Genomic DNA, 25,181 nt, shown 5'->3' on the forward strand with positions numbered 1-25,181 from the left:
GATGGCATCAGGGTGCACTCCCTGGCAGTCTCACACCAGCGCGCCCGTTTCCGACGCGCGGGCTCCAAATTACTGTCAGCCCACCATCATTTCAGTTCCGTTACAAATGCCCCACTTCTTATTGAAGTATCTAACGGTGATAATTCAATAAGAAGTCTCTCCTATAATGAATCTGAAATTTTCGTTAAGCTTTTTTCCGAGGGTTTTCCCTTTCTTACTGATACACCTCGGTACTTATATTACTTATTTAAAATTAAACACCAATTCTTTCTATCTTTCCTGCTAAACATTACATAAATGAGTTACATATATTCTTTACAATTTTCTTACTTCTAAACACAGTACACTTTAAACATCTTTTTTTACAAAAATTTTAAATACACTTCTTTTATCTCAGGCAAGTAAAACACACGTTATGCGCCTATTATTTTATAGCCCATCCTTTTCACTTTACCTCCTCACAGTTCTACCTCTTCCACAACACTTATTTACACATCTATTAAGGCTTTCTTAGAAGCTCAGTCTTTCCCAGTCTGTTTAGTCTCTACTTAACACTCTCTGTACCAGGCCTATTTTATGCACCCGTCCCTAGAAACCGGGCAATTTTACCAATATTAAAAAAATTACTGCATCAAATCTACTGTTTGGATTGTGGCAAATTTGGTACCATCTTGAAGCTGCACATTTCTACTTTAATTCTGAGTGAAAGAAACTACTTTACAATGCACAGCTTTAAGGTACAGTTATAGAAATCACTTAGATGTTTTAAGAATTTAGAAAAAGTCATACGAATAAGGGAATACAATTGTGATTTATTTTTAACCAAAATTGTGGCACTACATTACATGTTTCTGATAGTATACAGTATTACATATAAATTTCACACAGAATCATATTGTTTTTTAGTGTGGAAAATTTTAAAGCAAGGTTCCAGGCAGAGTGCAACGCCACACTGTTCACATTCGTATCGTGTCTCTTTGCGAGAAGCCTTGCCACTCTGTTTCTTGCTCCTGGAACTGCACACGTGACACACACGAGCAGCATACTTCTTAGTAGTTGCAGGTATGTGCTGCAAAAAATGTCTCTTTGTTAGCCGACCTACAGTTCCTTCATTTCTTGGAATGAATTCAAGTGTGTCGTCTTCAACAAGCTGAACTGCAAGCACTGTTATAAAGTCTGTTATTGTAATTTTCTTCCTGTGCACTGCATTGTACAGCCAAAATGCATTTGATACTCCCATAAGCAGCAAATGGAAATATAATTTTCGCCACCATTTCACAGTTCTGTGCTGGAACGGATTGTACTGCAGGCGTTGGTCTCCAATATCCACTCCAATTTTATTGAGGTTGTAATCAAGTACCTGAAGTGGTTTCAATACTACAGACCCATTTCTCTTAGTATGCGTACCAAATGTTGCTTGATGCCTTGTAGACAATGTATACACATCTCTCTTATCTTTCCACTTCATTGCCAATACATTATCTTTACGCCGAAAAGACATTTCGCCCTTTTTCAGCTTAGCAGATACTAAATCTTTAGGCAATCCTTTCCTGGATTTGTTCACAGTACCAACAGCTCCAGTGCCTTTCTCTGCCAGTTGCTGAAATAGCTCTGGACTGGAATAAAATCGATCTAAATACACAGTGTGGCCTTTGTTCAGCAAGCTGCTGTCAGACAACAATCGCAAAATAACCGCAGACGAAGAATTGTCAACAATATGCTTACCAGCATAAACTTCAAAATTTACAACATAGCCACTACTGGCTTCAGCAACAGCATATACTTTCAGTCCATACTTATGAGGCTTATTTTGCATGTAAACACGGAAACTCACACGACCTCGAAATGGGCAAATTCCTTCATCAATTGTCACTTTTTCTGAGGGACGATATGCCTGGATACATCGCTCCTTCAAATTATTATAATATGGCAAAACTTTGTAAAGTGGATGAAATCCATCTTCGCCTGGTTTTTTCTGATTTGAATTGTCAACAAGATGCAAGCATGACAGTATCTGAGTGAAACGCAAACGGCTCATGACATGGGGACAAAAGTTACAACTAAGAACAGGATTAGTGCTCCAATGGTCCGCAATTTTTGGCTTTTTCGAAACACACATGTGGAAAATAATACCCAAGAAACGCCTCATCTCACTTATAGTCACTGGCTTCCACGAACTCAAAACTGAATGGGGCTTCAGATTATTTCCTCTTCTTTTCTTCTGTATTGTCTGTGATGCATACAAATTTGTCTGTCTCTTGAGTTCATTTACGTCACTGTCAGTAAGGAACACTTTACTGCAATCCAGTACAGAACTCGACTCATCAATATCCACTAGTATCTGCCTGGGTGTCGTGTTGACAGGCAGAGGTCGGTAGGTGTCAACTGCAGTCCACTCACTGTCTTTCGGATACGGCACAGCTGCTGGATTTGAAGCAACACCTTCAACATCATTCTCGTCTTCATCTGAAGACAAACTGTCATCAATCTCGTCTTCTAAAAAGAATATCACATTATGTGTAACTACATACATCGTTTACACATGTTCAACAGATATGTGCGTACTGCACAATTACGTGGAAAATTCGGAAATACGTACCTTCAAACACACCATTGCATTCAGAATCGTCTGAATCACTCTCTACATTATCCAGAGTGTCGCTATGATTGATCAAATCCGCAATTTCTGCGTCTGATAAACCGCGCCGAAACATGATGACAAACAACTGAATGATATACAGACTGAGAACGCAAAGATAAGTTTTAACATGAATTACAGCGCTGCCGTGACATCTATGGACGCATTTTGTTAATAAACATCTGAAAAACGTATAGCGCTGGCCAAACCCGTAGAAATAACGTTGCAGTGTTTTGAATGAAATTAAATGTAGCGGCCCGTAAATTTTACGGGCTTGGTGATTTTCGCGCGATCCCAGGCCCGTAAATTTTACGGGCTTGGCGCTTAGAGTGTTAAACTAGAAGTTTCCTTAGAATACTGCAACATATTTTAGTGAACATTTACCTTTCACATAGAACAAAAGAAACAAAACTATTTACATATTGGTTTACTTTAATATTTATTTATATATTTATTTTCATCTGGTAGAATTCGTGGTTCATACCTTTTGAGATCCACTATGTTTCTTACTCCCAGGCGTTTGCCTGTTAATGGGTACTCTAAATAATAAGCATTCACATTGGGTATGGACACTACTTTAAATGGTCCATTATATATATATTTAAATTTGCTGATCTCGTTATTAATTTCACTTGACTTTTCATGTGTTTTTACAAGAACGAGATCACCTATTTTGAATTTAGGATTCCTTACTTTTTCGTCATGACGACGAATTCTCGCATCTGCTTGTTTTCTCATCTTGTCTTTTACTAAGTTCTTTTTACTATCATAATCTAATTCAACTCTATCTGGAAATTCTAGTAGGTCTTCTACTAGACTTTTACTTCTCATCTTTTTCAGGATTTCTTCTGGAGTAAATCCAGTGCTCTCGTTTGTTAATGAATTCATGATTTCTTCGAATTCACTCACATACATGCCCCACTTCTTGTGGTTGCTATGGCAGTACGTCCTAAATAACCGACCTATCTCACGCATATATCTTTCTGCCGGATTGCTTGATGGGTGATAAGCTGAGATATGTACCACTTCTACCTGTTTCTCAGTTATCCCATCCTTCCACATTTTTGAGCAAAACTGAACACCATTATCTGATAGTATTCTCTTTGGCTTCCCTACTTTCACAAAATAATCACACACCATTTTATCATACACAGCTCTGGCAGTAGCTTTTCTCAAGGGATATAGCTTTATATACTTCGAGAAAAGTTCAACTGCTACAAATATGTACACAAAAACCCCCATGGTTTTCGGTAATGGTCCAAAGATATCAACTGCTACTATTTCTAATACTTCATCAGGTTTTATTGATTGCATGGGCCCTTGATTAGTTGCATTTGTTACTTTCGCCTTTTGGCATAGATCATAAGATCTTATCCTCTGTGCTACCCTTCGTGCCATGTTGTTAAAGTTAATGCATTCATCTAACTTATCGGTACACTTCCGTGCACCACAATGGCCATATGCCAAGTGAACATAATCTACCAGCACTTCAGTGTGTTGTTCCGGCCAACATACTCTCCACTTCCCTGGATTATTTAATCTTTGAAGATACAGTACACCTTTATGTATTTTATATGAAGCCCTTATGTTAGTTGCGTCCGGATTGTCAAACTTGACCTTTACCGACTTGAGTGCATCATCATCACTTTGATATCTTCGCATATTCCGACATATTTCCCTAATTGTTTCTCTTCCTTCCGCTTTTTTGAAGTAATTCACCTCAAAAACATCTTCCCTATTCTTTACACTTTCTAGTGTCTCACATCCTTCCGATAATCTCGACAAAGCATCCGGTACTGCATGTTCTTTCCCTTTAACATACTTGATCTCTATATCAAATTGTTGTAAAAACAGCGCCCATCTGGTCAACCTGTTATGTAACAATCTGCAGTCCTTCAAAAATATTAAAGCTTTGTGGTCTGTATGGACCACAGTCTTATGTCCCCATAAGAAAAGTTGAAATTTCCTAAAACCCCATACTATAGCTAAAGCCTCCTTCTCTGAAACCGTATAGTTTCTTTCGTACTTAGACATGGTTCTACTCGCAAATGCTATTTGTCTATGAGTTTTTTCCACATTTATCATTACCTCCTGAAATATGGATACTCCCAATCCATAATCTGAACTATCTGTTGCCATGTGGAATGGTTCACACAGGTCAGGGTGCCATAACTTTATGTTTTTAGCCAAATTGTCTTTTAGCCGGTTGAATGCTGTTTCACATACCTCAGTCCGCATATACACACTGTTCTTCTTAAGTAGGTTGTTCAGATGTGGGCTATTGAACACCTGATCATCCACATACTTATAATAAAAGGAACAAAGTCCTATAAACGACTTTAGTTGTTTTTTATTCTTGGGAGCCGGACAATTTCTTATTGCTTTGACTTTATCGGGATCCTTTTCAATTCCCTCTGGAGTTACTATGTGACCTAAAAACTTTATTTCTTTCTTCACAAACTCGCATTTTTTTCAGGTTCAAGGTCATTCCTCCTTTAATTAAAGCTTTGAACACCCTGTCGCATAACTCCATGTGCTCTTCCCATGTCCTTGTAGCAATTAACAAATCATCTACATAAACTGTGATTAGCGAACTAAGTTCACTCCCTAAAATTTTGTCTAAAGCCCGAATGAACACTGAAACGGAAGTATTTAGGCCAAATGGTACCACTGTGAAATGGTAGCATTTTCCATTGAATAAAAATGCCGTGTACTTCCTAGACTCCTCACTTAATGGGATTTGCCAGTATCCTGCAGTTAGGTCTAAACTAGTCATGTACTTTACACCATTAAACTTCTGCAATAAATTATCTACGTTCTCTGGACGATCCAACTCCCTCTTCACTACTTTATTCAGAGTACGAGCATCTATCACTATTCGTACACTTCCATCCTTCTTACCTACTATCACCAGTGGGTTATTATATGGGCTAGAACTCCGTTCAATGACCCCACATGAAACCATTTTATCTATTTCTTTTTGAACTGCTTCTTTCTTAGACAAGGGAACATTATATGGGGGTTTAAAGAAAGGTTGCTGCTCCTCTACCTCCATGCAGTACTCATAATTTATCACTCGTCCCGGTTTGTCCGAAAATACCTCCCGATTTTCTTTCAGAATTTGCCATAGATCCTCCCTTTGGTCATCAGATAGTCCTTCCGTTTGATTCAGTACATTTCGAAGGAGTGTCTCCTTATTTCCATCTTCAACTATCTGCCTCACCAGACACCAATCGAATTTTTGACCTATTCCTGAATCATGATCATCTCTAAATTCTACCCATCTCAGCTGGTTCTCTTCCATTACTCCAGATGATTCAAATGGTATTTCTAATACCGCACTATCAACTTTACAAACTATTATCCCTTTGTCACAATCTATAATTACTTTCTGTTTTATTAACCAGTCAATGCCTAAAATGATCTCGGCACTGAGCTCTGGAACTACTAAAAATGCATTCGAAAATTGCTTGTTTTTTATCTTAAATTCCATCATCACTTGATGTTTAACAGGTTTACTACATTTCCCTGTCGCCCCTATCACTTTAACACCTGTTACTGGCATCATGACTACTCCTCGTTGCTCTTTGATCATCTCAAAAAATGCGTGCGAAATAGCACTTATTTGAGCACCCGTATCCAACAATACATATAAATCGTACCCACATACATTAATGGGCAGGATTGTTTGCATCCTATTGTCCTCTTTCATACTTTCTTTATCTTCCCATAATAAATCCTTTTCCACCGCCAAGTCTTGCCATATTATTTTTTCGGTTTTTGTACTGACCACTCCATCTGGAGGTTTCTTTCTCCTTTTCATCCCAAATTCTTTCACCACTTTTTCCAATAGTCCTTCGTCTAGGCTCTTTAATGCCATCTCGTTCTAATTCGAATCTGTCATGCCTGAACTCTCGGTTGCGGAATCGGAAACTTCCTCTACTTCTTTTTCTCCCTGGATGCTTTCTGATGATTCTGACGATAATTCCTCCTCCTTAGAAATATTACCTTCTTCGAATTCAAATAATTCTCGCAAATTATAATCCATTTCTCTACTTTCCCTTTGTTGGATAGTGCATTCGCCACTCTTACTTTCATTATTTTCCCCTACTAATGGAATTCCAGTCTCACTCAACTCATTTGCTTCAGTACTACAGGGATCGCAACACTCTTTCTCTTGGTTAGATACACTTTCTCTAATTTCTTTAAAAGAATCTTCATCACAGTCATGTACTCTTGCTGTCACTAGGTACACATCATAATCGGTATGGCTCTCTGACACCGTCATATTCGGGTCCAAACTAATCACTTGAGTGGAAGATCTTTCTAATTGTGCTGGCTGGCTTTTGAGCTGATGTACATATTCTGCATACGAGGTAATTTCTGAATCGGCATGCGTCTCTGCACTATGCCCCTTTTTCCTATCCACCTTTCCCTCTTTAATTACTTCTCGATGCGATTCGTCGACTATTCGTACGAACCTTTTACCATAAGTCACATCACTCCTACCTTGCCCCTGCCTCTCTGCACAGTTGCCCTCCCTACCAACAAACAACGCCTTCTCTGACTCTTCCTTCATCAATTCGTCACTCTGACCTCGAATTGTACTTATTTCATTCACGTGAGCCTTCACATCCGACCGATATTCTTTTCCTACATCATTTCCCTTAATAATTCCTCCCTGCTCTCTCTCCTCTGTTTGTATCCCTGCATTATACTTCGCAAAGTTTCGTTTATGTAACTGCTCTTCAGGCGAACGACGCACTATCCTACTATAGTACTGACTACTCCGATCTTCCCTATATTTGGGCCATTTCTTTCTTTCCGCGCGCGTTAGGCCCTTGACCTGCGCGGTATTTAGTTTTCCTGATTTTGATAATGCATCCCGTTTCCCTGATAGTGTCCTCTCCCTCGCTGAGAGTTACCTCCTCGACCTCTTCCTCTCATCATGTTAATTTGCGGTGCATTCCTACCACCTTTTACTATTCCATTCTGATTTCTGAAACCTCGAAACTCTCTAGTTTCACGCCACCTATCTTCATTCTCGATTTTTTCTAAAAATTCATCGAATGTTCGATGAGTGCCTCCTACATAACGCTTTGAATCGTCAGGTAGCTTTTTCCACAACTCCCACACTATCTCCGATTCTGATCTACGATCTTTAAGATACTCCAAACGCTTGAACCATCCTTCACAGTATTCTTTCATGAGCCCACGCCCATGTCCTGTCACGGTCGCCACATGCGACCGAACCGCCGAATCTTTCCATCAGTAAATGGGGTATGTTCTCAACTGACTCGGTTGTTTTAACCCCTCCACTGACGGAATGACCCGCTTCCTACTTCCGTATGTATAAAGCCAATACGGACTTGTAGCTGTCACGCCTTTGCGCTTACTGCTACGTATTTTAACCATAATTAGCTCAGCCCTAGTGGTAAGAGTTAGTAGTGAATTCACGTTATTAATCTTTGAAGACAGCACAGCTGCCACAAGCTCAGCTCACTTTTACTCCACTCCTACCCTCGCCATTGCACCACATTAACTAGGTGCTACATGGACCTTGCTAAATTCACTTGCGTATACATTTTTGACCGTTACTCGCCAGTATTTACCTATTGGATTAGTACACTCCTAACCGGACTATTTCTCAATGAGCTGTGATGATTGAACGGGTTCGATCCACGGCCTACAGTGCCCTACAGTTCACACGGTAACACTGCCTACCTGACCCACTTAACTTGGTAGTGAGCTTATGTATCCAATCACCACTGCTAGCAGCAGTGGATAATCCTATCAGCACGACGAGAGCAGCAGACTTACCGTCGAGTCCTCCTGAAAATACTTATAACTACGGTCGCCAGCTCTGAAGGAGCAAAAGAATAAATCAATTTTTTGGCTCGTTTCAAAGTGAAACGGCTTGAGTTGAATTTAAACTTAATTCTGAATATTACTCTTTCTGATCATTCTAGGTGATTCTACAAAGCAAATACTCTCTCAATTTCTGTGAGTTGGCTTGGTAATTACCACCAAGACAATTTATGCAACTTAGGTTAACAAAATTCTATCCTTCAAGTTATTTAATGATTTTGGATAGTACTCTTTGGACAATTGATATAGAATTAGTTAAGTGACTTTACTTGAAAGGTTACTCAGAAAAATTTAAGTAACTATAAATAGGCGACTGATTCTGGTGTGACCATTGCTCTTTTCAACATTCTTATACGCTAAAGTATTCTACAACCAAAAGAATTGTAAATGAAAGAGGCGATGGTGGCCTCAGTCTGATTTCACTACACTGTGTTTGAGGTTACTACACTTTACAATGAACAACATGCCTCGTAATTTTACTCATTACTATATTCTGTCCTCTGCACTTGAATAAAAGATAACTGGTATTCTCCTTTTACATGTATACAGAGTTCGACTTAACAATTGCAAGCAGTCTTGCCTTGGGTAGACGTGTCGGTGCTGGTGGTGAGATGCATGTGGCTAACGCTGCTCTTCACGCCTCATGCCCTTAATGGCGGCTGGAACTACGAGCTGTAGCACTCGTATAAGCTACCGCACGTCCGCCATAAAATCTGGGCGCAGGAACTCTTACAATCAGCCCCAGTGGCATAGAGACGGCTTCGACAACCATTCGTCGCGTTCTACTCCACAAACGGCGACGATATTCGCCTCTTCGCGGTTGCACAATCACTTTTGCGTGAGCACAGTTATGCACGTCTGATCACGTCAACCCTCCCCAGGCCATTCCATTGTTCCGTCCCTGTGTCTCCAGCTACCTCTAGCTACGCTCGTATCACCAAGAGTGGGGGCGTTCCCCTACCACCTTTTCACCGAAATCATTTAGTATTTAAGAATATTTATATTTATTACCCTGGAGTTCATACCAGTCATAATAATTTACTACTAGCGCTTTATAACATTAAATCATACAGTAATAGCTTATAATTACCAAGAAAAAGAATACATTTGACTCCGAGAGCTTAGTGCATTGTCTGACAGGCAGCGCTAATTCCCAGTTTCGCCAATAGATGGCATCAGGGTGCACTCCCTGGCAGTCTCACACCAGCGCGCCCGTTTCCGACGCGCGGGCTCCAAATTACTGTCAGCCCACCATCACTTCAGTTCCGTTACAAATGCCCCACTTCTTATTGAAGAATCTAACAGTCATAATTCAATAAGAAGTCTCTCCTATAATGAATCTGAAATTTTCGTTAAGCTTTTTACCAAGGGTTTTCCCTTTCTTACTGATACACCTCGGTACTTATATTACTTATTTAAAATTAAACACCAATTCTTTCTATCTTTCCTGCTAAACATTACATAAATGAGTTACATATATTCTTTACAATTTTCTTACTTCTAAACACAGTACACTTTAAACATCTTTTTTTACAAAAATTTTAAATACACTTCTTTTATCTCAGGCAAGTAAAACATACGTTATGCGCCTATTATTTTATAGCCCATCCTTTTCACTTTACCTCCTCACTGTTCTACCTCTTCCACAACACTTATTTACACATCTATTAAGGCTTTCTTAGAAGCTCAGTCTTTCCCAGTCTGTTTAGTCTCTACTTAAACTAGAAGTTTCCTTAGAATACTGCAACATATTTTAGTGAACATTTACCTTTCACATAGAACAAAAGAAACAAAACTATTTGCATATTGGTTTACTTTAATATTTATTTATATATTTATTTTCATCTGGTAGAATTCGTGGTTCATACCTTTTGAGATCCACTATGTTTCTTACTCCCAGGCGTTTGCCTGTTAATGGGTACTCTAAATAATAAGCATTCACATTGGGTATGGACACTATTTTAAATGGTCCATTATATATATATTTAAATTTGCTGATCTCGTTATTAATTTCACTTGACTTTTCATGTGTTTTTACAAGAACGAGATCACCTATTTTGAATTTAGGATTCCTTACTTTTTCGTCATGACGACGAATTCTCGCATCTGCTTGTTTTCTCATCTTGTCTTTTACTAAGTTCTTTTTACTATCATAATCTAATTCAACTCTATCTGGAAATTCTAGTAGGTCTTCTACTAGACTTTTACTTCTCGTCTTTTTCAGGATTTCTTCTGGAGTAAATCCAGTGCTCTCGTTTGTTAATGAATTCATGATTTCTTCGAATTCACTCACATACATGCCCCACTTCTTGTGGTTGCTATGGCAGTACGTCCTAAATAACCGACCTATCTCACGCATATATCTTTCTGCCGGATTGCTTGATGGGTGATAAGCTGAGATATGTACCACTTCTACCTGTTTCTCAGTTATCCCATCCTTCCACATTTTTGAGCAAAACTGAACACCATTATCTGATAGTATTCTCTTTGGCTTCCCTACTTTCACAAAATAATCACACACCATTTTATCATACACAGCTCTGGCAGTAGCTTTTCTCAAGGGATATAGCTTTATATACTTCGAGAAAAGTTCAACTGCTACAAATATGTACACAAAAACCCCCATGGTTTTCGGTAATGGTCCAAAGATATCAACTGCTACTATTTCTAATACTTCATCACGTTTTATTGATTGCATGGGCCCTTGATTAGTCGCATTTGTTACTTTCGCCTTTTGGCATAGATCATAAGATCTTATCCTCTGTGCTACCCTTCGTGCCATGTTGTTAAAGATAATGCATTCATCTAACTTATCGGTACACTTCCGTGCACCACAATGGCCATATGCCAAGTGAACATAATCTACCAGCACTTCAGTGTGTTGTTCCGGCCAACATACTCTCCACTTCCCTGGATTATTTAATCTTTGAAGATACAGTACACCTTTATGTATTTTATATGAATCCCTTATGTTAGTTGCGTCCGGATTGTTAAACTTGACCTTTACCGACTTGAGTGCATCATCATCACTTTGATATCTTCGCATATTCCGACATATTTCCCTAATTGTTTCTCTTCCTTCCGCTTTTTTGAAGTAATTCACCTCAAAAACATCTTCCCTATTCTTTACACTTTCTAGTGTCTCACATCCTTCCGGTAATCTCGACAAAGCATCCGGTACTGCATGTTCTTTCCCTTTAACATATTTGATCTCTATATCAAATTGTTGTAAAAACAGCGCCCATCTGGTCAACCTGTTATGTAACAATCTGCAGTCCTTCAAAAATATTAAAGCTTTGTGGTCTGTATGGACCACAGTCTTATGTCCCCATAAGAAAAGTTGAAATTTCCTAAAACCCCATACTATAGCTAAAGCCTCCTTCTCTGAAACCGTATAGTTTCTTTCGTACTTAGACATGGTTCTTCTCGCAAATGCTATTTGTCTATGAGTTTTTTCCCCATTTATCATTACCTCCTGAAATATGGATACTCCCAATCCATAATCTGAACTATCTGTTGCCATGTGGAATGGTTCACACAGGTCAGGGTGCCATAACTTTATGTTTTTAGCCAAATTGTCTTTTAGCCGGTTGAATGCTGTTTCACATTCCTCAGTCCGCATATACACACTGTTCTTCTTAAGTAGGTTGTTCAGATGTGGGCTATTGAACACCTGATCATCCACATACTTATAATAAAAGGAACAAAGTCCTATAAACGACTTTAGTTGTTTTTTATTCTTGGGAGCCGGACAATTTCTTATTGCTTTGACTTTATCGGGATCTTTTTCAATTCCCTCTGGAGTTACTATGTGACCTAAAAACTTTATTTCTTTCTTCAGAAACTCGCATTTTTTCAGGTTCAGGGTCATTCCTCCTTTAATTAAAGCTTTGAACACCCTGTCGCATAACTCCATGTGCTCTTCCCATGTCCTTGTAGCAATTAACAAATCATCTACATAAACCGTGATTAGCAAACTAAGTTCACTCCCTAAAATTATGTCTAAAGCCCGAATGAACACTGAGACGGAAGTATTTAGGCCAAATGGTACCACTGTGAAATGGTAGCATTTGCCATTGAACAAAAATGCCGTGTACTTCCTAGACTCCTCACTTAATGGGATTTGCCAGTATCCTGCAGTTAGGTCTAAACTAGTCATGTACTTTACACCATTAAACTTCTGCAATAAATTATCTACGTTCTCTGGACGATCCAACTCCCTCTTCACTACTTTATTCAGAGTACGAGCATCTATCACTATTCGTTCACTTCCATCCTTCTTACCTACTATCACCAGTGGGTTATTATATGGGCTAGAACTCCGTTCAATGACCCCACATGAAACCATTTTATCTATTTCTTTTTGAACTGCTTCTTTCTTAGACAAGGGTACATTATATGGGGGTTTAAAGAAAGGTTGCTGCTCCTCTACCTCCATGCAGTACTCATAATTTATCACTCGTCCCGGTTTGTCCGAAAACACCTCCCGATTTTCTTTCAGAATTTGCCATAGATCCTCCCTTTGGTCATCAGATAGTCCTTCCGTTTTATTCAGTACATTTCGAAGGAGTGTCTCCTTATTTCCATCTTCAACTATCTGCCTCACCAGACACCAATCGAATTTTTGACCTATTCCTGAATCATGATCATCTCTAAATTCTACCCATCTCAGCTGGTTCTCTTCCTATACTCCAGATGATTCAAATGGTATTTCTAATATCGCACTATCAACTTTACAAACTATTATCCCTTTGTCACAATCTATAATTACTTTCTGTTTTATTAACCAGTCAATGCCTAAAATGATCTCGGCACTGAGCTCTGGAACTACTAAAAATGCATTCGAAAATTGCTTGTTTTTTATCTTAAATTCCATCATCACTTGATGTTTAACAGGTTTACTACGTTTCCCTGTCGCCCCTATCACTTTAACACCTGTTACTGGCTTCGTGACTACTCCTCGTTGCTCTTTGATCATCTCAAAAAATGCGTGCGAAATAGCACTTATTTGAGCACCCGTATCCAACAATACATATAAATCGTACCCACATACATTAATGGGCAGGATTGTTTGCATCCTATTGTCCTCTTTCATACTTTCTTTATCTTCCCATAATAAATCCTTTCCCACCGCCAAGTCTTGCCATATTATTTTTCCGGTTTTTATACTGACCATTCCATCTGGAGGTTTCTTTCTCCTTTTCATCCCAAATTCTTTCACCACTTTTTCCAATAGTCCTTCGTCTAGGCTCTTTAATGCCATCTCGTTCTCATTCGAATCTGTCATGCCTGAACTCTCGGTTGCGGAATCGGAAACTTCCTCTACTTCTTTTTCTCCCTGGATGCTTTCTGATGATTCTGACGATAATTCCTCCTCCTTAGAAATATTACCTTCTTCGAATTCAAATAATTCTCGCAAATTATAATCCATTTCTCTACTTTCCCTTTGTTGGATAGTGCATTCGCCACTCTTACTTTCATTATTTTCCCCTACTAATGGAATTCCAGTCTCACTCAACTCATTTGCTTCAGTACTACAGGGATCGCAACACTCTTTCTCTTGGTTAGATACACTTTCTCTAATTTCTTTAAAAGAATCTTCATCACAGTCATGTACTCTTGCTGTCACTAGGTACACATCATAATCGGTATGGCTCTCTGACACCGTCATATTCGGGTCCAAACTAATCACTTGAGTGGAAGATCTTTCTAATTGTGCTGGCTGGCTTTCGAGCTGATGTACATATTCTGCATACGAGGTAATTTCTGAATCGGCATGCGTCTCTGCACTATGCCCCTTTTTCCTATCCACCTTTCCCTCTTTAATTACTTCTCGATGCGATTCGTCGACTATTCGTACGAACCTTTTACCATAAGTCACATCACTCCTACCTTGCCCCTGCCTCTCTGCACAGTTGCCCTCCCTACCAACAAACAACGCCTTCTCTGACTCTTCCTTCATCAATTCGTCACTCTGACCTCGAATTGTACTTATTTCATTCACGTGAGCCTTCACATCCGACCGATATTCTTTTCCTACATCATTTCCCTTAATAATTCCTCCCTGCTCTCTCTCCTCTGTTTGTATCCCTGCATTATACTTCGCAAAGTTTCGTTTATGTAACTGCTCTTCAGGCGAACGACGCACTATCCTACTATAGTACTGACTACTCCGATCTTCCCTATATTTGGGCCATTTCTTTCTTTCCGCGCGCGTTAGGCCCTTGACCTGCGCGGTATTTAGTTTTCCTGATTTTGATAATGCATCCCGTTTCCCTGATAGTGTCCTCTCCCTCGCTGAGAGTTACCTCCTCGACCTCTTCCTCTCATCATGTTAATTTGCGGTTCATTCCTACCACCTTTTACTATTCCATTCTGATTTCTGAAACCTCGAAACTCTCTAGTTCCACGCCACCTATCTTCATTCTCGATTTTTTCTAAAAATTCATCGAATGTTCGATGAGTGCCTCCTACATAACGCTTTGAATCGTCAGGTAGCTTTTTCCACAACTCCCACACTATCTCCGATTCTGATCTACGATCTTTAAGATACTCCAAACGCTTGAACCATCCTTCACAGTATTCTTTCATGAGCCCACGCCCATGTCCTGTCACGGTCGCCACATGCGACCGAACCGCCGAATCTTTCCATCAGTAAATGGGGTATGTTCTCAACTGACTCGGTTGTTTTAACCCCTCCACTGATGGAATGACCCGCTTCCTACTTCCGTATGTATAAAGCCAATACGGACTTGTAGCTGTCACGCCTTTGCGCTTACTGCTACGTATTTTAACCATAAATAGCTCAGCCCTAATGGTAAGAGTTAGTAGTGAATTCACGTTATTAATCTTTGAAGACAGCACAGCTGCCACAAGCTCAGCTCACTTTTACTCCACTCCTACCCTCGCCATTGCACCACATTAACTAGGTGCTACATGGACCTTGCTAAATTCACTTGCGTATACATTTTTGACCGTTACTCGCCAGTATTTACCTATTGGATTAGTACACTCCTAACCGGACTATTTCTCAATGAGCTGTGATGATTGAACGGGTTCGATCCACGGCCTACAGTGCCCTACAGTTCACACGGTAACACTGCCTACCTGACCCACTTAACTTGGTAGTGAGCTTATGTATCCAATCACCACTGCTAGCAGCAGTGGATAATCCTATCAGCACGACGAGAGCAGCAGACTTATCGTCGAATCCTCCTGAAAATACTTATAACTATGGTCGCCAGCTCTGAAGGAGCAAAAGAATAAATCAATTTTTTGGCTCGTTTCAAAGTGAAACGGCTTGAGTTGAATTTAAACTTAATTCTGAATATTACTCTTTCTGATCATTCTAGGTGATTCTACAAAGCAAATACTCTCTCAATTTCTGTGAGTTGGCTTGGTAATTACCACCAAGACAATTTATGTAACTTAGGTTAACAAAATTCTATCCTTCATTTTATTTACTGATTTTGGATAGTACTCTTTGGACAATTGATATAGAATTAGTTAAGTGACTTTACTTGAAAGGTTACTCAGAAAAATTTAAGTAACTATAAATAGGCGACTGATTCTGGTGTGACCATTGCGCTTTTCAACATTCTTATACGCTAAAGTATTCTACAACCAAAAGAATTGTAAATGAAAGAGGCGATGGTGGCCTCAGTCTGATTTCACTACACTGTGTTTGAGGTTACTACACTTTACAATGAACAACATGCCTCGTAATTTTACTCATTACTATATTCTGTTATCTGCACTTGAATAAAAGATAACTGGTATTCTCCTTTTACATGTATACAAAGTTCGACTTAACAATTGCAAGCAGTCTTGCCTTGGGTAGACTTGTCGGTGCTGGTGGTGAGATGCATGTGGCTAACGCTGCTCTTCACGCCTTATGCCCTTAATGGCGGCTGGATCTACGAGCTGTAGCACTCGTATAAGCTACTGCACGTCCGCCATAAAATCTGGGCGCAGGAACTCTTACAATCAGCCCCAGTGGCATAGAGACGGCTTCGACAACCATTCGTCGCGTTCTACTCCACAAACGGCGACGATATTCGCCTCTTCGCGGTTGCACAATCACTTTTGCGTGAGCACAGTTATGCACGTCCGATCACGTCAACCCTCCCCAGGCCATTCCATTGTTCCGTCCCTGTGTCTCCAGCTACCTCTAGCTACGCTCGTATCACCAAGAGTGGGGGCGTTCCCCTACCACCTTTTCACCGAAATCATTTAGTATTTAAGAATATTTATATTTATTACCCTGGAGTTCATACCAGTCATAATAATTTACTACTAGCGCTTTATAACATTAAATCATACAGTAATAGCTTATAATTACCAAGAAAAAGAATACATTTGACTCCGAGAGCTTAGTGCATTGTCTGACAGGCAGCGCTAATTCCCAGTTTCGCCAATAGATGGCATCAGGGTGCACTCCCTGGCAGTCTCACACCAGCGCGCCCGTTTCCGACGCGCGGGCTCCAAATTACTGTCAGCCCACCATCATTTCAGTTCCGTTACATGCTCTAGCATTCCTGTTTCGACAGTGGGTAGAATAGTTGAAGAGTACAAGAGATTTACTGCATATATACCTCTGAAACTGCTTATGAGATACTACGAAGACACACTGCGAATAGTTCTGAAGGCTAAACAGGGACTTATTCTGGTATGGAGTGCCACATAACAACTCATACACTCAAGGAGCCCAAGAGGAGAACGAGATCACATCAATAAAAATATATGGAGAATGCCGCACATCACTGTATCAGATGAGACGCGTTTGAAATTTTTAGAAGTTTTCAATGCCAGTGTATTTATAAAGTTATCGTTCCATATATGGGTGATTTTCGAGTGCCCAGTACCACTGATCGTAAATAGACAAACGTGAGCTATTGAAACCTCTGTTCAACTGGAGATGGCCGGCCGCTGTGGCCGAGCGGCTCTAGGCACTTCAGTCTGGAACCTCGCTGCTGCTACAGTCGCAGGTTCGAATTCTGTTTTGGGCATGGACGTGTGTGATGTCCTTAGGTTAGTTAGGTTTAAGTAATTCTAAGTCTAGGGGACTGATGACCTCAGATGTTAAGTCCCATAGTGCTTAGGAGCCATTTTTTTTTTCAACTGGAGTTGCTCAGTTTCACCATACTTGCGTTTTACATCAATAAAACAGGAAATATAGCAAATGATTCCACCAAATTTGACAACTGCAGAGTACCAGATGCCAGTGGGGTGAAAATGTATACATTCTAGCATATAACATTCATGCAAGGTTCAGTGCTTCATACTAGGAAGAGGATGGATGTCTACTCAGCTCACAGGAATTCAAGGAGCTGCTGCCTATCATGATAATAGATTGCTCAAAATAGAATGGGATAATTAAACCTTGACGTTTAGGTGTACAAACTGAACCTGAAACATCGGCAAATTTCCCAGAACACTCTGCAGTGTATGCGCCACTTCTACATGACTGAGTGATTAACTATTGCTCGCTCACCGATGTTGTACAATGAGCTCTATAATTAAAAAGGTGCTGAGCCATACCTAGAGTACTTCACAGTGGCATCTCAGTGTGTGAACATCATTGCAGACACTCAGGGTTTCAAAGATGATGAGTACAGACAGTTTATGCTTAAAGAAGTTGCGTTCATAGTATACACAGAAAATGCCAGTATAGTAGAGACATTCTCAGCAAACATTGAATCGCCAAGGCTATAACAGAGCTACACTTTTTGGTAATTTAAATAATTGATTATACGTGTTCCTAATGTCCCTGGTGCCTGGGAAAACGTATCGAATTAAATTTAAAAAATGTAGAGGCAGTTATGACTGAATTGCTATTGCGCAACTTCTTGTACACAAAACGATCGAAAGAATTTTGACAAATGATAAAAACGGCATAGTAGTTAGTGAAATTTCAGACAATGACGTTAAATAATTTTTTTAGTTTGGATTGTAAGGGTCATAGAAAACGGTCGCCGCCTCATGGTATGAGTGAACAATAATGTATACTCATCAATTAATATGGAAAAGTATTTATATAACAATTAATGTTAGACAGTCAGGAGGAGCACAGTGATACTGACTCGACCTCTGATTCAAAATCACAGTTGGCAACCTGAAATAAATCTAATTGTGAAATCAATAAAGCAAACTGCGCTAAGTATATGCACTTGACTGCTAATTGTTTGGCACTGAGTTTCCATAATAAACAGTTCTACACAGCCTGCCATAATGGCTACAGTTAAAATTCCTGATATTAGTAACTTTTCTTAAATAAATATTTTATTGATCAAAATATATGTTCTTAGTGTATAACTTTCATTAAATAACTACAGATTAACTTCTGCATAACACTGTTACGTATTTTGGGAACGAGAGCAGAAATTATCGATCACACAAAGAAATTAAACATTCTGATCTACAACAATCTACTCACTGAAATTACTTTTCCATAATCAGTGAATATTTATATTCATTTTTAAGTGAATTTTTCGCTGAGCAACAAAGTATATTACATTTAACTATCAGTCTCAATTATTTTTTTAAGTTTTGATAACTTCCAATTTTTTAAACAAATTGTCGAAATTAAATTATCTCTGCAATTTTACTCTTTTTATCATCAACATTAACACTCACTTTCAATTGCGAGTGACAGGATAGGACCCTACTTGGTAATAGTTCAAGATTAACCAATTGTAACATAGTGTTAACGTTAATTTGGTAACTATTCACCAATGAAATTACTACGCTGGCTAGCCTTGACACACTTCTATATATTGATGATGGTCTGGTCTTACTTCAGCGAGTGGCTACTAGCGTCGGTAAGAATAATTGCTGACAATGCATGGCATCAGGCTCTTCTTAGTGTTGCTTAACAATAAACAATTTTGGACCCACAGTGCTCTTCTTTCATATTAATTCCTCTTGATGTTCTTTGCGCCTGGCCATAACATTCAATTCTTCCAATTTGGTACCTTACAATGTGTCACATTACATGCCACTATCAACCACTATGCCAGAGCATTTCTGTCAGACTACTGCAAAAGAGATCGGCCCAGACTCAATTACACTGTACACATCTGCGTCCAGCGACAATGTTCCCTACTTCAGCTGTACTTTTCGACTGTTCGCAACAGCAAATCACCCTGACTAGACCAGCATGTTTATTAGATGTCATTACATAAACCTTTTTCCGAGATTGCATTCAAATTACGTAATCTTATTTATTCATTAAAAATATTTAAAAAATAGTGACAAAATACAAGGGTAAGTCAATTACTATGCGCAAGTAGTTATAAAATTTTATTGTAATCAAATTGGAAACGTACAAGAACATCATTTTTCGAAGTAGTATCCTTGCGTTTCAATGTACTTAGTCCATCGTTGTACAAGCTTCCTGATGCCCTCATAAAACAAGGTTCTCGGTTGAGCTGCCAGCCAGGAATGCACCGCTTCTTTCGTTGCTTCGTCCGAGGCAAATCAGCCCCTTAATACCTGTTCGAGTAGACCAAACAAATTATAGTCAGAAGGGGCAAGATCGGGACCATATGGAGCATGATCCAGTACTTCAAAGTTCAGCAGTGTGGACAGCAGTATGCGGACGGGCATTGCCGTGCAACAACACAACGCCTTTTGACATCAATCCTCGGCGTTTGCTTCGAATTGTAGGCTTGAGCCTGGCAGTAAGCATCTCACTGTAACGTACACTCTTTACTGTTTTGCCTCTTTCCCCATAATGTTCCAGTACTGGACCTTGCGTGTCCCAAAAAACCGTAAACATCAGTTTCCCTGTGGACGGTTGCGTCTTGAACTTTTTCTTGCACGGCGAATTTGGATGTTTCTATTCCATACTCTGGCGTTTACTCTCTGGCTCGTAATGATGGATCCATGTTTCGTCGCCAGTAATGATACTTTCTAAGAAGTCGTCCCCTTTGTTGCCATATCGATCCAAATGTTTTTTGCAGATGTCCAAGAGCGTTTGTTTATGCAAATGTGTGAGTCGTTATGGGACCCATCTTGCACAAACTTTATGAAACCCAAGCCTGTTGTGGATGATTTCGTGGGCAGAACCGTGACTAATTTGCAGATGATGTGCCATTTCGTCAATAGTCAATCGTCTGTCTAAGAGAATCATTTCACGTGAACCCTAAATGGTTTTTTCATTTGTGGTGGTAAACGGTCGTCCGGCTCTTTCATCGTGCGTAACATTTATGCGACCATTTCGGAATTTTTCAATCCCTTCGTAGGCACTCCGCTGTGGCAAAACACTGTTCTCGTACTGTACCGAAAGTCTTCGATGAATTTCGGCCCTGATACGCCTTCCGACCACAAAAACGGATCACTGGACGTTGCTCTTCTTTGGTGCAAATAGACAGCGGAGCAGCCATGATTAACAGCACGGCAGCGATAACGAAACCACCCTAGCAGCTTGAAAATTGCAAAGATATAACAACAAATAAACAAAGTCATGCGTCATCAACGTAAAACGACAGTACTACCAAAATAAACAAAAAAATAACTAAATTGCGGATAATAATTGACTCACCCTTGTGCATTACATAAAAATTACCCCATTAATCAAAATTACATCATTAATACTATGAAAATTTCTTATGTTAGACATTGCATTGCTGTGTTAGAAGGTCTTTCATTGATATGAAGTGTGCTAAAACATCAAGGAGTGCAAATTGGTTAACACATTTCTACCATGGAATTCACTGGGGTGATCCTGATATACCCTATAGAGATACTGTGACATCGCTTCGGTTATTGCACCACACGGATACCATGCATCGAATCTTCAATTTTGCTGCTAGTCAAGATCTAGAATTCTACGAGATTCCTGCTCTCATTCGATTCAAGAAGATGTGTGAATACAGTGTTGCATCTGCTTACGAAAATGTAAAATTACTTTGAAGTTAGATGGAAAGTAAAGGAACGATTTCTTTTTACCCTGCTCCCACCTAGATATTATATGGCTTTAACGAGATACTACATCTGTGGTTTTCTGCAAGTACTGGTGATATAATTTTAGATATTTTTGCTATATACCTTTGGAAGCAAACATGGCGTGAGCCTCCTGCTCCCATACGCAAATTCGTGCTACACTATAGGTGTAATCTCATGCAACCATTCTACATTTTTTTGTCATCTTCCCTCACCTTGATGTTCAAAAGTCATGTCATTTATGTCTTGCACATCATTGGTATATATTCATCTGGTATAGGTATTTTGTAAATAACAACAAAGAGATGTGTGGTAACTAACTTTTTTGTTCAGCCAATTCTCATAGATGTAGTTTGATTCTTGAGATACAGTTTGGTTCTTGAGGTACAATCTGGATTTTGAGGCACAATTTGGTTCTAACATTTAATTCAGTGATACATTTTTTACACAAATAACAAAAAAATCACTTGTTGAAATATTTACAATTTTACATGAATAAATCTGCACTAAAAACTAATGTGGAGATACTGTTATTCTTACACTACAACTAAATTGCATAGTCCCAATAGTAGCAGTTACATAGTTGTTGTACAACAATTCTGATGGATTGTGCAAATACACCTACACTTAAAAATTAATCAGATTTCGGCAGTTAGTGGCACGTGAAACTTAAAAAACACTTTTCTATTTACATGACGTGCAAGGTGTGTGTAGACATTTCTGACGTACAATTTTCTTTTTTTTCTCGACACACACGGTGCACAGATTTACACCAGTATAATTTCAATAAACAACCTTTTTGAGATGTGTGAGAACAATGGAAGGTCTCCGGCCTGGTAGGGACATCTGTCTGCTCGGACCGATATTGGTTGCGAGTGGCTCCCAGCGGCAAGCAGCTTTACTGCTTCCAAAAACAGTTTATCTACAGCTCCCGATAGAGTTTTCTCTGTGTGGTTGGCACACGTTGCGGCATTAGTCCACAGGAACAGAGCTGTTAGTGCTTGTTGCTTTGTCAGGTGCCATGGCACTCACCTGGTGGGCGTGGTCTGACCACCATGTTCCGCCTCGTGCCTGGCAACGCCTGGATCACAGACATACGCATGGGAAACTCTAAACGTTGGCTAATATATCGCACTTCATTCCATTCCTTGGTGCTTACGGTCATTACATCATGGAAAGTGGACGTGGGGAAGGGAGAAGCCCTATCTCACACAAGCTGATTAAATAAAGAACATACAAACAAAAGTATTAACATACAAATTTAATTGAACAGTACCTTAATATGACAGTTAACACAGATTTGAATTTCGTGTTGTGAGATCCTTCCTCCACAACAGTTCAGCTAAGACTGAGTCTTTCTCCCGCCAGTTGCAGATTAAGATGGGAGGGGGGGGCAGGGGAGAGGAGGAGAGGGCTGGGGTATTTTCCAGGAGGGGAAAAGAGGGTCCCAATTGAATTGGGGTGGAGTGACAAAGTATCCCATTTCCCAGAGGGGTGGGGAGGAAGAAGTGGAGGAGCAGGAGGGTGTTTCTGAGAAGAATAGATTATCCCCATTGGGGTCATAAATAAAACCTCAGGGGGTCATAAACCACTTAGCCAAACAGTAGGTTAAGGGGAAGGGGAGGGGTGGTTTAATTCATCCATTTAATTAAGTTGCATATCAATTTGATATCAAAAGTAAGCCAGAACTCACTGTTCCCACTACTCATGACTATTCATCTGGCCATGCATTATCGCTACAATAGCAAAACTCCACGAACTGGGCAGGAAAGAGTTTTTCGTTTTGATGCTTCCTATAACTTCTTGACTTAGAACAGCAAAGGCAAAACAAATTTACGTCAAATCCAGATGTTATCTATGCTTTGCAACAATTGTATCGGGTGATCCTCATTGGCTAGGGGTAGGCTATTTGATTAGTAATCAAAACGTCCTCCCTCCAGGGTTCGAATCCCACCAATGCCGAAATTTTGATTAATAATCAGCATTGGTGGCCGAAGACTTCTGGCATAAGAAGTCACCCTCATTCTGCCAATGGGCTTGTCAAAGAGGGCGGAGGAGCGCACAGAGGTTCAGAGCACTCTCTTGTCCTAGGGATGGGAAACTGCCCTTCAAGCCAGAAGAGTCAGCTGTGATCAATGGCATGAGGATGCAGAAGGCAATGGAAACCACTACATTAAAGACATGTAACGTGTATTCACAGGACATGTGACATGTAATTGAACATGTGTCATGATGATCTTTCCATTGGCAAAAGATTCTAGAATAGTCCCCGATTAGAATCTTCGTGGGAGGACTACCAAGGGGGAGGTGACCGTGACAAAAGATTGATTAATCAACGAAAGAATAATGTTCTACGAGTCGGGGCGTGGAATGTCAGAAGCTCGAACGTGGTTAGGAAATTGGACAATCTGAAATCGGAAATGCACAGGATCAATCTACATATAGTAGGGGTCAGTGAAGTGAAATGTAAAGAAGACAAAGATTTCTGGTCATATGAGTATAAGGTATTATCAAAAGCAGCAGAAAACGGTATAACGGGATTAAGATTCGTTATCAGTAAGAAGGTAGGGCAGAGAGTGTATTACTGTGAGCAGTTCAGTGATAGGGTTATTCTTATGAGAATCGTCAGCAAACCACCACAGACTATGATAATTCGGGTATACATGCCGACGTCGCAAGCTGAAGATGAAGAGAGAGAAAGTATATGAGGATATTAAATGGGTAATACAGTACATAAGGAAAGATGAAAATCTAATAGTCATGGGGAATGCAGTTGTCGGTGGAAGGAGTTAAATAAAAGGTTGCAGGAGAATAAGGTTCAGATGGCTCTGAGCACTATGGGACTTAACATCTGTGGTCATCAGTCCCCTAGAACTTAGAACTACTTAAACCTAACTAACCTAAGGACATCACACACATCCATGCCCGAGGCAGGATTCGAACCTGCGACCGGAGCGGTCACGCGGTTCCATACTGAAGCGCCTAGACCGCACGGCCACACCGGCCGGCGGAGAATAAGGGCTTGGGACAAGGAATGAGAGAGGAGAAAGATTAACTGAGTTCTGTAATAAATTTCAGCCGGTAATAGCGAAAACTCTGTTCAAAAATCACAAAAGGAGGAGGTACATTTGGAAAAGGCCGGGTTATACGAGAAGAATTCAGATTCTGAAATCAGATACTGGATTGTATGGCGTACACAGGATCAAATACAAATTCAGATCACAATATAGTAGTGATGAAAAGTAGGCTGAAGTTTAAGACATTAGTCAGGAAGAATTAGTACACAAAGAAGAGGGATGCGGAAGTACTAAGGAATGACGAGACACGCTTGAAGTCCTGTAAGTCCATAGATACAGCAATTAGAAATGGCTCAGTACCCAGTACAGCAGGTGAGGACTGGACATCTCTGAAAAGGCCAATCACAGATGTTGGAAAGAAAAACAAAGGAACAAAGAAGGTAACTGCGAAGAAACCATGGATAACAGATTAAATACTTCAGTTGATCGATGAAAGGAGGCAGTACAAAAATGTTCATGGAAACTCAGGAATACAGAAATACAGGTCACTGAGGAATGAAATAAATAGGAAGTGCAGGGAAGCTAGGACGAAATAGATGCATGAAAAAATCCATGCACGAAGAAATCGAAAAAATCGAAAAGGAAATGATTGTAGGAAGGACAGTCTCAGCATGCAGAAAATTCAAAACAACCTTCGGTGACATTAAAAGCAA

General features: G+C 39.8%; 1 protein-coding gene across 1 annotated transcript; it reads right to left on the bottom strand.

Annotated features, from left to right (window-relative positions):
• Window positions 1-880: 880 nt before the first annotated feature.
• Window positions 881-2,533, bottom strand: LOC126455761 (piggyBac transposable element-derived protein 4-like). Its single transcript, XM_050091529.1, has one exon. It carries the CDS (start codon window positions 2,531-2,533, stop codon window positions 881-883), a length of 1,653 nt encoding a protein of 550 aa, XP_049947486.1.
• Window positions 2,534-25,181: the final 22,648 nt, after the last annotated feature.

Source organism: Schistocerca serialis, chromosome 1 (assembly GCF_023864345.2).
Source record: "Schistocerca serialis cubense isolate TAMUIC-IGC-003099 chromosome 1, iqSchSeri2.2, whole genome shotgun sequence".
NCBI classification, from domain to species: Eukaryota; Metazoa; Arthropoda; class Insecta; order Orthoptera; family Acrididae; genus Schistocerca; species Schistocerca serialis.

What these genes read in the sequence shown, in the direction of transcription:
- LOC126455761 (XM_050091529.1), bottom strand. Translation starts at nt 2,533, where the DNA reads ATGTATGTAGTTACACATAATGTGATATTCTTTTTAGAAGACGAGATT.